The following is a 16,044-nucleotide window of genomic DNA, read 5'->3' on the forward strand; positions in this document are numbered from 1 at the left end:
CTGGCTATACCCATGTGCCAGTGTCACTGCTGTGTCATTATATAGTGCTGGGTGTTATTATACTGATGCAGATACCACTGATCCTATAACCAGCCCTCCTCTGGCTATACCCATGTGCCAGTGTCACTACTCTGTCATTATATAGCACTGGGTGTTATTATACCAATGCAGATACCACTGATCCTATAACCAGCCCTCCTCTGGCTATACCCATGTGCCAGTGTCACTACTGTGTCTTTGTATAGAGCTGGGTGTTATTATACTGATGCAGATACCACTGATCCTATAACCAGCCCTCCTCTGGCTATACCCATGTGCCAGTGTCACTACTGTTTCATTATTTAGCACTTGGTGTTATTATACTGATGCAGATACCACTGATCCTATAACCAGCCCTTGTCTGGCTATACCCATGTGCCAGTGTCACTACTGTGTCATTATATAGCACTTGGTGTTATTATACTGATGCAGATACCACTGACCCTATAACCAGCCCTTGTCTGGCTATACCCATATGCCAGTGTCACTACTGTGTCTTTGTATAGAGCTGGGTGTTATTATACTGATGCAGATACCACTGATCCTTACCAGCCCTCCTCTGGCTATACCCATGTGCCAGTGTCACTACTGTGTCATTATATAGCACTTGGTGTTATTATACTGATGCAGATACCACTGATCCTATAACCAGCCCTTGTCTGGCTATATGTATGTGCCAGTGTCACTACTGTGTCTTTGTATAGAGCTGGTTGTTATTATACTGATGCAGATACCACTGAACCTATAACCAGCCCTTATCTTGCTATACCCATGTGCCAGTGTCACTACTGTGTTTTTGTATAGAGCTGGTTGTTATTATACTGATGCAGATACCACTGAACCTATAACCAGCCCTCCTCTGGCTATACCCATGAGCCAGTGTCACTACTGTGTCTTTGTATAGAGCTGGGTGTTATTATACCGATGCAGATACACATCCAGTATTTTACTCAGGCTTTGTTTATTCCATAACTTATCACCCAATATCGCTAGCAGACTCTTGACAAGCCACTAAGTTTATTGACACGTACATATATTTTTGTATTCCTATTATTTAATCAGAAAGAAAAGATATACTAAGGTTGAGACGGACACTGCAAGGTCTAGTCACGGACACCAGTGTCAGTGTACGGACACCTTGCCTATCCCTGAATAGAGACATGGCTTGTGGTTTTGTACCATAACACAGGTTTTTAACTTAATCCAGAAATGTGTATGAGAGGTTAATTGTTTTTTTTTGTGCTATACTAAAAGCAGGGACTTGGCTTTATTATCATTATTATTATTACTATTAGAATGATAAACTTTAGAGCACTTGTTTTTACACAAAATTCCTCTATATGTTTCATTAGGATAAACCAGCTAACTGCATTTTATACTTGGGTACAGTAAGAAATGTTCAACTCAGTTGTATCTCCATTGTTTACTGTGACCACAAATAATTTATATAAAGGGCATTCTGCCTAATTCAGTGAACTAGATTTGTTGTGTTGATGTGACAGGGTTTTGTACATAGCTATCAAGACCTTTAACGTTTTGATATTAAACAAATGGCTTGGGGGATTGTTACAATGTGTGGCAAATGATCTTATTACTAAAAGACATTATTTAGTCATCAAATTTGTTTCTTTTTAATAATGTAATTATGTTACCATCATTAGTCTAGCTCAGTATTTCTCAGCTTGAATTATAGCAACACAAACCACTTGTGAAAATATTTTAGACTTTACCACAGCATCAGTAAAATTGGTACCATAACTGTTTCTAACATGAACATTTTTTTCTGAATCATGAAAGGCTAGTTTTGGTTGGACTATTGAGGACAAAGTCAATAAAACATGGCTTAATCCTATGGGGCCGATTTATCAATGTCTGTTCGACATGATACGCTGTACATTTACAATTTAGGGAGCTATGACTTAGATATCAGTTTAAGTGTTTGTACTTCCACTGAAGTGGTGTAAGGAAGTAGCAGCAGGAAGATCTGGTTTAACGATTTATTAAAATATTAAAAACAGGGACAAAGTAGACAAAATCATAGTGATCACATTAATAATCATAATTATAATATTTATATTGTGCAAATGTTCTCATCCAAAAGGACACACAATGCTTATTACACAAGCTTCAAAGAGTCACTAAGAGCCATCTGTGAAATACAACATAGCAGATAAATACTATTAATGGAGCAAATGTACTTGTGGGGCAGGTCTGCACGTTAGCCTGCTTCTCGTAATGTAAACATAAGCTGTAATAAGACCTCTGCTTCTTACACTCTTCATCACCTCTGAGGTGGCGAAGAGAAATCACTGAGAGCTACCTCGCTCAGTGTGATTGGCAGTTATCCTGAGATTATCTTTATATTGGGTAATGTTACAGTAAATCTCACATGTCCCTTCCCAGAGGTACTGGAGACCAGAAGTACATACTACAGTTATCCTGAGATTGTCTGTGTATAGCACAATGCCACAGTGAATCTCATATGTCCCTTCCCAGAGGTACAGTAGACCAGGAGTACATACTACAGTTATCCTGAGATTGTCTGTGTATAGCACAATGCCACAGTGAATCTCATATGTCCCTTCCCAGAGGTACAGGAGACCAGGAGTACATACTACAGTTATCCTGAGATTGCCTGTGTATAGCACAAAACTACAGTGAGTCTAACATGTCCCTTCCCAGAGGGACAGGAGACCAGGAGTACATACTGTAGTTATCTTGAGATTGTCTATGTATACGGCAATGCTACAGTGAGTCTCACGTGTCACCCCCAGAGGGACAGGAGACCAGGAGTACATACTGCAGTTATTCTGAGATTGTCTGTGTATAGCACAATGCTACAATGAGTCTCACATGTCACTCCCCAGAGGGACAGGAGACCAGGAGTACATACTACAGTTATCCTGAGATTGTCTGTGTATAGCACAATGCCACAGTGAATCTCATATGTCCCTTCCCAGAGGTACAGGAGACCAGGAGTACATACTACAGTTATCCTGAGATTGCCTGTGTATAGCACAAAACTACAGTGAGTCTAACATGTCCCTTCCCAGAGGGACAGGAGACCAGGAGTACATACTGTAGTTATCTTGAGATTGTCTATGTATACGGCAATGCTACAGTGAGTCTCACGTGTCACCCCCAGAGGGACAGGAGACCAGGAGTACATACTGCAGTTATTCTGAGATTGTCTGTGTATAGAGTAATGCTACAGTGAGTCTCACATGTCCCTTTCCAGAGGGACAGATGACCAGGAGTACATACTGTAGTTATCCTGAGATTGCCTTTGTATAGCGCAATGCTACAGTGAGTCTCACATGTCCCTTCCCAGAGGGACAGGAGACCAGGAGTACGTACTGCAGTTATCCTGAGATTGTCTGTGTATAGAGTAATGCTACAGTGAGTCTCACATGTCCCTTCCCAGAGGGACAGGAGACCAGGAGTACATATTGCAGTTATTCTGAGATTGTCTGTGTATAGAGTAATGCTACAGTGAGTCTCACATGTCCCTTCCCAGAGGGTCAGGAGACCAGGAGTATATACTGTAGTTATCCTGAGATTGCCTGTGTATAGCGCAATGCTACAGTGAGTCTCATATGTCCCTTCCCAGAGGGACAGGAGACCAGGAGTACATACTGTAGTTATCTTGAGATTGTCTATGTATAGGGCAATGCTACAGTGAGTCTCACGTGTCACCCCCAGAGGGACAGGAGACCAGGAGTACATACTGCAGTTATTCTGAGATTGTCTGTGTATAGAGTAATGCTACAGTGAGTCCCACATGTCCCTTCCCAGAGGGACAGGAGACCAGGAGTACATACTGTAGTTATCCTGAGATTGCCTGTGTATAGCGCAATGCTACAGTGAGTCTCACATGTCCCTTCCCAGAGGGACAGGAGACCAGGAGTACATACTGCAGTTATCCTGAGATTGTCTGTGTATAGAGTAATGCTACAGTGAGTCTCACATGTCCCTTCCCAGAGGGACAGGAGACCAGGAGTACATAGTGTAGTTATCCTGAGATTGCCTGTGTATAGCGCAATGCTACAGTGAGTCTCACATGTCCCCTCCCAGAGGGACAGGAGACCAGGAGTACATACTGTAGTTATCCTGAGATTGTCTGTGTATAGGGCAATGCTACATTGAGTCTCACGTGTCACCCCCAGAGGGACAGGAGACCAGGAGTACATACTGCAGTTATCCTGAGATTGTCTGTGTATAGAGTAATGCTACAGTGAGTCTCAAATGTCACTCCCAGAGGGACAGGAGACCAGGAGTGCATACTGCAGTTATCCTGAGATTGTCTGTGTATAGGGCAATGCTACAGTGAGTCTCACGTGTCACCCCCAGAGAGGGACAGGAGACCAGGAGTACATACTGCAGTTATCCTGAGATTGTCTGTGTATAGAGTAATGCTACAGTGAGTCCCAAATGTCAATCCCAGAGGGACAGGAGACCAGGAGTGCATACTGCAGTTATCCTGATATTGTCTGAGTATAGGGCAATGCTACAATGCATCTCACATGTTACCCCCAAAGGGACAGGAGACCAGGAGTGTATATTGTATTTATCCTGAGATTATCTGTGTATAAGGCAATGCTACAGTGAGTCTCACATGTTACCCCCACAGGGATAGGAGACCAGGAGGGTATAATGCAGTTATACTGAGATTGTCTGTGTATATAGTAATGATACAGTGAGTCTCACATGTCACCCACAGAGGGACAGGAGACCAGGAGTACATACTGCAGTTATCCTGAGATTGTCTGTGTATAGAGTAATGCTACAGTGAGTACAGTGAGTCTCAAATGTCACTCCCAGGGGGACAGGAGACCAGGAGTGCATACTGCAGTTATCCTGAGATTGTCTGTGTATAGGGCAATGCTACAGTGCATCTCACATGTTACCCCCCCCCCCAGAGGGACAGGAGACCAGGAGTGCATATTATATTTATCCTGAGATTGTCTGTGTATAGGGCAATGCTACAGTGAGTCTCACATGTTACCCCAAGAGGGACAGGAGACCAGGAGTTTATACTGCAGTTATCCTGAGAATGTCTGTGTATAAAGCAACGCTGCAGCGAGTCTAACATGTTACACCCAGAGGGACAGGAGACCAGGAATGTATACTGCAGTTATCCTGAGATTATCTGTGTATAGGGAAATGCTACAGTGAGTCTCACGTGTCACCCCCAGAGGGACAGGAGACCAGGAGTGTATACGGTATTCAGGGCCGGCTCAATCATTAGACCAAGTGGGTCCAATGGACCCAGGCAGCACTTGACAAGGGGCAGCAATTCAATGATTTAGTCAGTCACTGTCAGACCAAAACCACTCATGTACTCTGTTTTGATGGGAGAAGTTGCAGGCTGCCAACAGCATAACCTCATCACGCACAAAGACACAGAACTGGTCAGGGTCGACATTCAAGGTGGGACAAGTGTGCATAAGCATTGATTGCATGTAGGCAGGCTTAATAAGGTCAATGGCCAGGCTAGTGGGAGGGGGTGTAATTGCATTCTCGGACCCAGGCAGCACCATATCTTGAGCCGGCCCTGACTGTATTTATCCTAAGATTGTCTGTGTATAGGGAAATGCTACAGTGAGTCTCACATGTCATTTCCCACCAGAGGTATAGGAGACCAAGAAGGTATACTTCAGTTATCCTGAGATTGTTGGTATATTGGGTAACGTTATCATGAGTTTCACATGTCACTCCCCAGAGGTACAGGAGACCAAGAGTTCATACATATTATAATATTGTTTAAGTACAGGACAGTTCTACAGTGATTTTCTCATGTCAGGCTAGTGTAGCCTCCGGTCAACCACTTCTAATAATTCCACCAAGCTTGCACTGCTCTGGAATAGCAAAACCATAAATATTTTGCTAAGTATATATATATATATATATATATATATATATAAAACAAAAACAAAAACAGAGGCGCCACATGTGTGGATCAATATAACCAGAAATCCAATAAAGGAGCAGAATAAGGGTACTCACAAACGAGGCAGCACTCTCTTGTGCCAGTAGGGGCGGGCTGGTTTTCAACAGCAAACCAGCTGGCTGTGTGTTGATCTCTCCCAGATGGGCTGGGAATATTAGTCTCCTGGATGTCAAACAACGGCCAAGACTGCAGTGGAAGGAGGAGGAAGAGCTACAGTGCCCTTAGGTTACTGCTATGAGGATAGTAACACCAACACCAGACTTATGTAAAAGTATAAAATCAGTATTTTATTATACAAAATAAAAATACCAAACGGTATAACAAATTACAGCTGGGTGATGACAACCTATCTCCCCATAGACCATACAATATAGCGACGCGTTTCTCGGGGGACACCCCGTTTCCTCAGGCTTGTATGTTCATTGTATACATGCATGCCCCTTATATAGGGCTCAGTAACCTAATGTTCAAATGAACCCTCCCCTTCCTTTACACAGATTGACCTATCATGTCCTTCCTTTCCCAACACTCCCCATTGTTGTGGTGATGTACTGTTTCAATTAGTTCGAATTATATATCACAACTCAGTTTTAATTTATAGAACTTTATTTGCCTATGTGTTTCTAAAGATAATATATAAATGAGCAGTTGGATCGATAATTGGCGATCTCGATCATACCCTATGTGTATTATTATCGTAGTAAGAAATCTAACATATGTTACATACCTAGCCAATAGAATTACGACCATATTAGGGGCCTGTCCTGGTATGGCAATCTCATTGGTTACGCTATAAACTGCATGTTATGTTATCATGACATAATGTCATGTGGTCGGGAGTGTAGCAAATAGCTAATGCCGTAATTCCGACGTCAAAAAGGGATGGCGCGTGATCACATGATCACTACGGCCCGAGCGTATGTATCTCTATCCTATTGTGGTTACTAGGGGCGAGATGGTTACGCCCATATCTAACTGCAAAGCCAATGAGAAAACGTGAATTGTAATTAATATCGTGCCATTGGTTGCTAATGTATTACTAATATTACGATCTAAAAACAAAAAATAAGAAATGAAAATTAGTGGATACATTACGCTAATAGTCCGAATGACACATCATGGACTCATGACAATACAGCATAGAGTACACATGTGGATAAGACTAATCATGAGTAAAGTTATTAAACATTGTGATGACAACGATCAGAACGAACTCTGAATTTCCCTGTCAATTAGTGAAATCGTAAAAATGGGCTTAAAGTGCAGACTTCTAAACTGCAAAGTACACCAAAAATATGTGGTTTGTGTTCCGGAGTCTATGTGTTACCATTAAATGTGGTGTATATAATATAATGAGGGTATTAGTGTGAGTAAAATGACTAACTAGTGGATAGTATTAAGGGGTTAAATAATAGTGAATTAAATTTAAACAAATACCTTAAAGTGGTGACATTGTCACCCGATGAAATAATGTGATATACAAATATACTAGGGGTATTAGTGTAAATAGTATTAAGGGGCTAAATGATGGTGAATTATATTTAAATAATTACCAAAAGGTAATGACATTGTCACCCGATGAAATACAAATGTGAGGGTGTATAAATGGGCTAATATAAATTGAAAATATGTGATGGGATAGTGTAATAGGGCCAAATGTGTGGAGGTTAGAATACCATGTATAGAATGTAATAGTCTAGATCCCTAATGCATTTAAACGTAACTGTAATTAAAATTTCTCTATGGTTTAAAATATATAATGCTTGTAGATGCAAACCAACAACAATGGGGTGTCGAAAAGTCCAGCGAACAAAATGCACATCTAACCAAACATATATTAGATATAGCAATGTCTCGTATGTATATATGAACAAGAATATCTACACAAATGCTGCAGAGTCTATGACCTCATTAAGGCCAGTGGGGAATAAGCTATTGAATTTATAAATCCAATAGGTTTCCCTTTGTCTCAATTTGGAAAACCTATTGTACATATTACTTGGAGGGATTCTTTCCAATGGTGTTATTTTAAATGAGCATTTACCAGGAATATAGCTGTTACACATATGTCTAGAAACACTATGTTTTAACGATTTGGATTCAATGTTCCGCAGATGTTCGCTCCATCTGGTCCTGACCTTTCTACAGGTCCTACCTATATACTGAATCCCACATTGGCAGGACAGTGCGTATATTATATAGTTGGAATCACAGGAAAATCGATTTTTTATAGGTATTAACTCTTTTGTGTGGTTAGCTAATATGTCACTGTGACCATGTGTTATATATTTGCACATGTAACACCGTTTCTTCCCACATCTAAAAGTCCCTGTTTTGTTGAAGATATGGTTATTATGAGTCTGATCTCTCGGTCTGGTAATATTGGTAGATTTCCTTTTGACATCACCACCTTACTAGGGGCTAGTTTTTGTTTGTAAGTAGGGGCTCTCTTGAACACTAATTTAGGTTGTGATGGAAGTGTTTTTTTCAGGACGGGGTCTTTTAGAAGGATCGGCCAGTGTTTCTTGAGGACTTTGTTTATAATTTTATGGTTTGAGTTGTATTGTGTAATAAACAAAGGTTGTTTGTTAACAAAAGTTTCCTTGTCTCTGTCTTCTGATGAGACAGAGGATAATAATTGCTCCCTATGTAAGTTTTTGGCTTTCTCATAGCCTTTTGTGACTAATTCAGCAGGGTATCCCTTTTCGATGAATCTGCATTTCAGGATCTGCGATTGCTGATTATATTGGTCAATGGTACTGCAGTTCCTTCGCAGTCTACAAAACTGACTAAAAGGGATATTAGTTTTCCATTTTGTTAAATGGTTGCTTGAAAAATGTAAAAAATTATTGCAGTCCACTTTTTTGAAAAAAGTGGACGTAGATATATTCTCTTCTTGATCCCAAGATAGAATACCATCCAAAAATTCTATACTTTCTTTTTGTAAATTGTGGGTAAAGCTAATGCCCATATTATTGTCATTTAGATGTGATACAAAATCTAAGGCTTCTGATTCTAGACCATCAAAAATAAAGATCAGGTCGTCTATATAACGGCCATAGAACACCAGATTGCCCCTCCATTGCGAATTATATATGTAGTGATCTTCATAACAACCCATAAAAAGGTTGGCAAAACTAGGGGCAAATCTGGTGCCCATGGCCGTTCCCCTAATCTGTAGAAATTACACTATCCCATCACATATTTTCAATTTATATTAGCCCATTTATACACCCTCACATTTGTATTTCATCAGGTGACAATGTCATTACCTTTTGGTAATTATTTAAATATAATTCACCATCATTTAGCCCCTTAATACTATTTACACTAATACCCCTAGTATATTTGTATATCACATTATTTCATCGGGTGACAATGTCACCACTTTAAGGTATTTGTTTAAATTTAATTCACTATTATTTAACCCCTTAATACTATCCACTAGTTAGTCATTTTACTCACACTAATACCCTCATTATATTATATACACCACATTTAATGGTAACACATAGACTCCGGAACACAAACCACATATTTTTGGTGTACTTTGCAGTTTCGAAGTCTGCACTTTAAGCCCATTTTTACGATTTCACTAATTGACAGGGAAATTCAGAGTTCGGTCTGATCGTTGTAATCACAATGTTTAATAACTTTACTCATGATTAGTCTTATCCACATGTGTACTCTATGCTGTATTGTCATGAGTCCATGATGTGTCATTCGGACTATTAGCGTAATGTATCCACTAATTTTCATTTCTTATTTTTTGTTTTTAGATCGTAATATTAGTAATACATTAACAACCAATGGCACGATATTAATTACAATTCACGTTTTCTCATTGGCTTCGCAGTTAGATATGTGCGTAACCATCTCGCCCCTAGTAACCACAATAGGATAGAGATACATACGCTCGGGCCGTAGTGATCATGTGATCACGCGTCATCCCTTTTTGACGTCGGAATTACGGCATTAGCTATTTGCTACACTCCCGACCACATGACATTATGTCATGATAACATAACATGCAGTTTATAGCGTAACCAATGAGATTGCCATACCAGGACAGGCCCCTAATATGGTCGTAATTCTATTGGCTAGGTATGTAACATATGTTAGATTTCTTACTACGATAATAATACACATAGGGTATAATAGAGATCGCCAATTATCGATCCAACTGCTCATTTATATATTATCTTTAGAAACACATAGGAAAATAAAGTTCTATAAATTAAAACTGAGTTGTGATATATAATTCGAACTAATTGAAACAGTACATCACCACAACAATGTGGAGTGTTGGGAAAGGAAGGACATGATAGGTCAATCTGTGTAAAGGAAGGGGAGGGTTCATTTGAACATTAGGTTACTGAGCCCTATATAAGGGGCATGCATGTATACAATGAACATACAAGCCTGAGGAAACGGGGTGTCCCCCGAGAAACGCGTCGCTATATTGTATGGTCTATGGGGAGATAGGTTGTCATCACCCAGCTGTAATTTGTTATACCGTTTGGTATTTTTATTTTGTATAATAAAATACTGATTTTATACTTTTACATAAGTCTGGTGTTGGTGTTACTATCCTCATAGCAGTAACCTAAGGGCACTGTAGCTCTTCCTCCTCCTTCCACTGCAGTCTTGGCCGTTGTTTGACATCCAGGAGACTAATATTCCCAGCCCATCTGGGAGAGATCAACACACAGCCAGCTGGTTTGCTGTTGAAAACCAGCCCGCCCCTACTGGCACAAGAGAGTGCTGCCTCGTTTGTGAGTACCCTTATTCTGCTCCTTTATTGGATTTCTGGTTATATTGATCCACACATGTGGCGCCTCTGTTTTTGTTTTTGTTTTACATCATAGAATACATCATCCAGTTGAGTGAAGACAGAGAGCAGCCTGTTCAATACTGATGGACATTTGAAGAAACGCGCTGGACTTTCCAGATCTGGTTGCATATACCATTGATTTGTATACATTTTACATTTTACTTATCTCATATTTAACGTACTGTGTGGGTACACTGGTGCAAAATATTGTTATTTGTTTCATTGCTAGCTGATATTTCTCTATATTCCACGCACTAGCACATACTCCTCAATATCTGCACCTTTTTGTATAATCTTCGCCAGAGTTAAGTGCCTCCTATAGAAGCCCAGTGATAGCACTATCACGGTGACTTCTGCACAGTTTTTTTTATATATATATATATATATATATATATATATATATATATATATATATATATATAAAACTACATTTGCAATGCACACAAGACATAGGAGAATAAGTAATCGGTTATAACTTATATCATCTGCACAGCCTAAGAGAAGATACACCATGTATGCGAGAGTAACTTTGGATAGTGGTCTACAAATGCCTATTAAGAAATCCAGCCATGGCTGCAAATATATATTGAAATTAGCAGACTCTGTCTTTAGCATTCAAGATGTTAAAAAATGTTAAACCTCCAAGAAAAGTTTGCTAATAAGTAATTACACCTTTATAGTCATTGTGACTCATCCCAAATCATAAAAATCTAGAGAACTAAATGGCACAAAATTAATTACTCAGGTAACGTTATAAAAAGTTTTCATGCATATCATGTATAAAATAAACATTTACTATGTGATGTGCTAGCAGGCATACCCAAGTAGGTAAGATTTTATTTTACATTTTGTTCATTAGATGAAGTTTATTACCATGTTAGATAACTAAATTATATATTAGTATAACAGAAATTATTTGCAAGGTTTACTTGTGCTGAGCATTTTTTTTTTTTATTACTTAGATGTATTGTCTGTCTACAGGCAGTTACTAGAAACCAACAATGGCAATAGGTTATTCAGATAATATGCCAGTGCAGCCATGTTATTTAAGGCAAAAATACCCTAAAGATTTGTATTTGCTTCTGTATGATTTGGATCACTAACACGTCAGAAATTATATGCAAGGTTTACTTATGCAGAAGGATTTTTTTCAGGACTTAGATGTATTGTCTGTCTACAGGCAGCTTCTAGAAACCACCCATGGCAATGAGTTATTTAGATAATATGTCAGTGCAGCCAACATACCATAAAGATTTGTATTTGCTTCTGTATGATTTGGATCACTAACACGTCAGAAATTATGAAAGGAGGTAATTTGACACAAAACAGTCACTTGAAAATGAAATATATTATACCTTATTAATTAATCTTTATCTTTAATTTTCTGCAGGAAAAATATGTTTTGTTATTTTTAATGAAAACGCCCCCTTTAGTCTCATTTACCTTAAAGGGACATAAAACTCCAAAAAATGATTTCATGATTCAGATAGAGCATGTAATTTTAAACAACTTTCCAATTTACTTCTATTATCTAAACAGTTTTTTTCTGTTGATTTCTTTAATTGAAAGGGATACCTAGGTAGATTTAGGAGATGCTGATTGGAGGCTGCACATATATGTGTCATGTTATTGGCTCTCCTAATGCTCCCAGTAATGCATTTCTGCTTCTTCAAAAAAGTATACCAAGAGAATGAATCAAATAAAAAAAAAGGAAATTGGACAGTTGTTTAAAATTGTATTCTCCATCTTAATCATGTAAGAAACATTTTAAGCTTCATGCCCCTTTAAAAGGACATGGAAAACAAACATTTCCTTTCATGATTCAGACAGAAAATTTGATTTTAAACAACTTTCCTATTCACTATTGTTATCTAATTTGCTTCATTCTCTTGGTAGCCTTAGTTGAAAAACATATCTAAGTAGACACAGAAGAAGCAATGCACTACTAGGAGCTAGCTGACTATTGGTGGCTGCACATAAATTGGTGGCCACAAATCGGCAAGCGCTATCCAGGGTTCTGAACAAAAAACGGGCCGTCTTCTAAGCTTTACATTACTGCTTTTGAAATAAAAATAGCAAGAGAATGAATAAAATGTATAATAGAAGTAAATTAGAAAGTTGCTTAAAATTGCTGCTCTGTCTGAATCATGAAAGAAAAAAATTGGGTTTAGTGTCCCTTTAATGAATATTTACTAGACATGATTTGTTTTGTTACCAATGCATATTTCTAATGAAAATACGGATATTTGTTTTGTTCCATGAATTGAATATCCAAACCAACGCACAAACTAATGTAAAGATAACAAATTTATATATTTAACACCAATTTTAGTATAAATTTAATTTCTTTAAATTAGATTTAAAAGGTAATATACTTACCTATAGCGTGCTGGAGGGCCGCGCTAATTTCTTCTTCACAGAGCCCAGAGCCGCGTTAATTAGAGGCTTATTGCGGTATATTAGCGGCTATTAGCAGCTGCTATGCTACAAACTTTCTATTACACTGAACTTTGAATTTTGTGCTTTATTTTTTTGTTTAGTTGATTTTTAGGTTGGCCAACCGTCTCTCAGAATTCGTAGGAATTATACGTTTTTATTTGTATCTGAATTGTGCATTTGAAAAGAATATATAACTGGTTTAATTAATATACAACTATATATATTTTATAATACAATAAATCTGTCATTTGATTTATATCCTCACAGGTTTGAATGTTTAGACGATTCTATCTAGACTTTACTATCATCGCTACAGCACAGTATCCATACCAATTTACTTTGACTCACTATTGGGGACCTTTGGGAGGAAATAGAGTTTTAAAAGATCTTTTTCTACGTTTTACCATCCCATACCAGCTTCCTGCTATGCATACACTTGGGCTCTTACAATTTTTGATCACCTATTCATGTATTATTCCCTATAGGCCTTACAGAGAACCACTCTGCCATTTGGTATTTGCTACCCAGCACTTTCTTTACCTATCCACTGTTTCTTTGATAACATATCCTTGGAAGCCTTGAGGGGACTTCTATTGGTTGAGAAAGCATATACCTATCAGCGCAGGGGACATATACCGTTTTTTGCTTATTGCGGTATATCCCAGAACCTGCCCTAAAGGACCTTTATCTGTAGTGCTGGCTCTGAGATCCGCCGCACTAAGTGTCTTATTAGCACATCACTGTGCTGTCTATCTATCTATCTATCTATCTATCTATCTGTCTGTCTGTCTATCTATCTATCTATCTATCTATCTATCATCTATTTGTCTATCTATGTATCTTGCTATCATCTATCTATCATCTATCTGTCTATCTATCTGTATCTATTTATCTATCTATCTATCTATCTATTATCTGTCTGTTTGTCTGTCTGTCTATCTATGTATCTATTTATCTATCTATCTATCTATCATCTGTCTATCTAATTATCTATCTGTCTATCTAATTATCTATCTATCTTTCTATCATCTATATATCTAATTATCTATCTATCATCTATCTATCTATCATATATCTATATAATTATCTAGCTATCTAATTATCTATAATCTATTTATCTAATTATCTATCATCTATCCCTCTATCTCTCTATCTATCTATCTATCTATCTATCTATCTATCTATCTATCTATCTATATATCATCTATCTATCTATATCTCTCACTCGCTCCATCAGCCATTATTAATGTTACTAATAACAGCCTGTTTTTTATCTCCTTTGTAATTGTTAAAGGGACTTACTAGATAATGAGCTGGTATTTAGTTTTATTTTTAGTACCATCTTATTTTAGAAACAAAACTAATATCTCGCCCAATAAGTCTGTTTAGCATTTGGATCATATTACTATAACTGTTACTGTCAAAGTGATTGAAATAACCTTAAAGTAACAGAAAATCCAAAAGGTTTTTTCATGATTCAGATAGAGAATACAATTTTAAGCAACATTCCAATTTTATTCAATTATCTATTTTGCTTCACTCTTTGGCTATCCTTTGTTGAAGAAATAACAATGCAAATGGGTGAGCCAATAACACAAGGCATCTATGTGAAGCCACCAATCAGCAGCTTGTGAGCCTATTTAGATAAACTTTTCGACAAAGGATATCACAAGAATAAAGAAAATTACATAATAAAATTAGAAAGTTTTTTAAAATTGCATGCTCTGTCTAAATCATGAAAGAAAAAACAATAGGTTTTATGTCCCTTTAATATCTGCTATATATACAATAGCTGAGTTGGTTAAATGTCTCTTTGAAATGGGTACTTACCCCAAACATTTGTCTAAGATCTGGATCTCTAAACCTGAAGGGGATATTTGAAACATGGAGTCTCTTGGGCTGCGTTTTGTTGTCTGTGTTTTCGGAGGACTGTGTCTGTTGCTGGCCATCCGTCTGAGAACCATCATCTGTCTGCTAAAAAACAAGAGAAGAGTTGTTGGATTGCCACAATAGGATTTAAGAATTGAAAAAGGCAAAGTAATCATCAGGCCTAATACAATAATTTCCAGAATGAGTTGTCACATAAAGTAGCTGTCACCTCTGTGTCCTGTGCCAGTGCATAGCTCATGTGCAGATTTGTGACGCTGCTAATTTGTTTCTTTGATTTACATAAAATAATCTTCTGCTCTAGTTATTTATAAATACATTATTTATTATGTATATTTAATATATTTAACCTTTTAGTATACAATATCATATCTTGTTTTTGCACAGAAGAGATACGTAAGTTTATGGCTACTCTGGTATTTATTATTGGTTATTTGTCAAGTGGGTAACACAAAATTTTCACATTTTAAAGGACTACACTTTCCTTTCTAAAGATTTATACAAATAATAGGTTTCCCCAATGTCCCTAGTTAAAGGAAACACAAATACCACAGATTTAAAGGGACAACCCGGTCAAAATTTAAATACACATAGATTAATTACTCATTTTAATAGAAGCATATTTTCAATATACATGCATTGACAAAAATGCTTCTAGTAAAAGTCATCACTGTTTTAGTGTTAGCATTTGTCTCTGCACGTGCATGTGAAGCATAACTAGATATTCTCACTCAGTGCACCAGCATTTAAAATACTGCAGCTACTCAAAGCACCAATGGGTCTTGTATCATATCAGCAATTAACAAATTGAGTCATTACCAGATGGTACAAACGACTTAGGCTCTCTGAGCAAATGCTGGTGCACAGAGCATACTTAAATACAGTTTTGAAAGCT

The 16,044-nt window shown here is 37.7% G+C and overlaps 1 protein-coding gene across 1 annotated transcript in view; it reads right to left on the reverse strand.

The window, feature by feature from the left end:
• Positions 1 to 16,044, reverse strand: part of RBFOX1 (RNA binding fox-1 homolog 1) — an 874,306-nt gene that overhangs the window by 298,165 nt on the left and 560,097 nt on the right. The window contains exon 3 of the mRNA XM_053694366.1: positions 15,093 to 15,236. Within this exon, the coding sequence (XP_053550341.1) occupies positions 15,093 to 15,236 (144 nt within the window). The remainder of the gene's footprint in view (positions 1 to 15,092; positions 15,237 to 16,044) is intronic.

Source organism: Bombina bombina, chromosome 11 (genome assembly GCF_027579735.1).
Source record: "Bombina bombina isolate aBomBom1 chromosome 11, aBomBom1.pri, whole genome shotgun sequence".
Taxonomy (NCBI): Eukaryota; Metazoa; Chordata; class Amphibia; order Anura; family Bombinatoridae; genus Bombina; species Bombina bombina.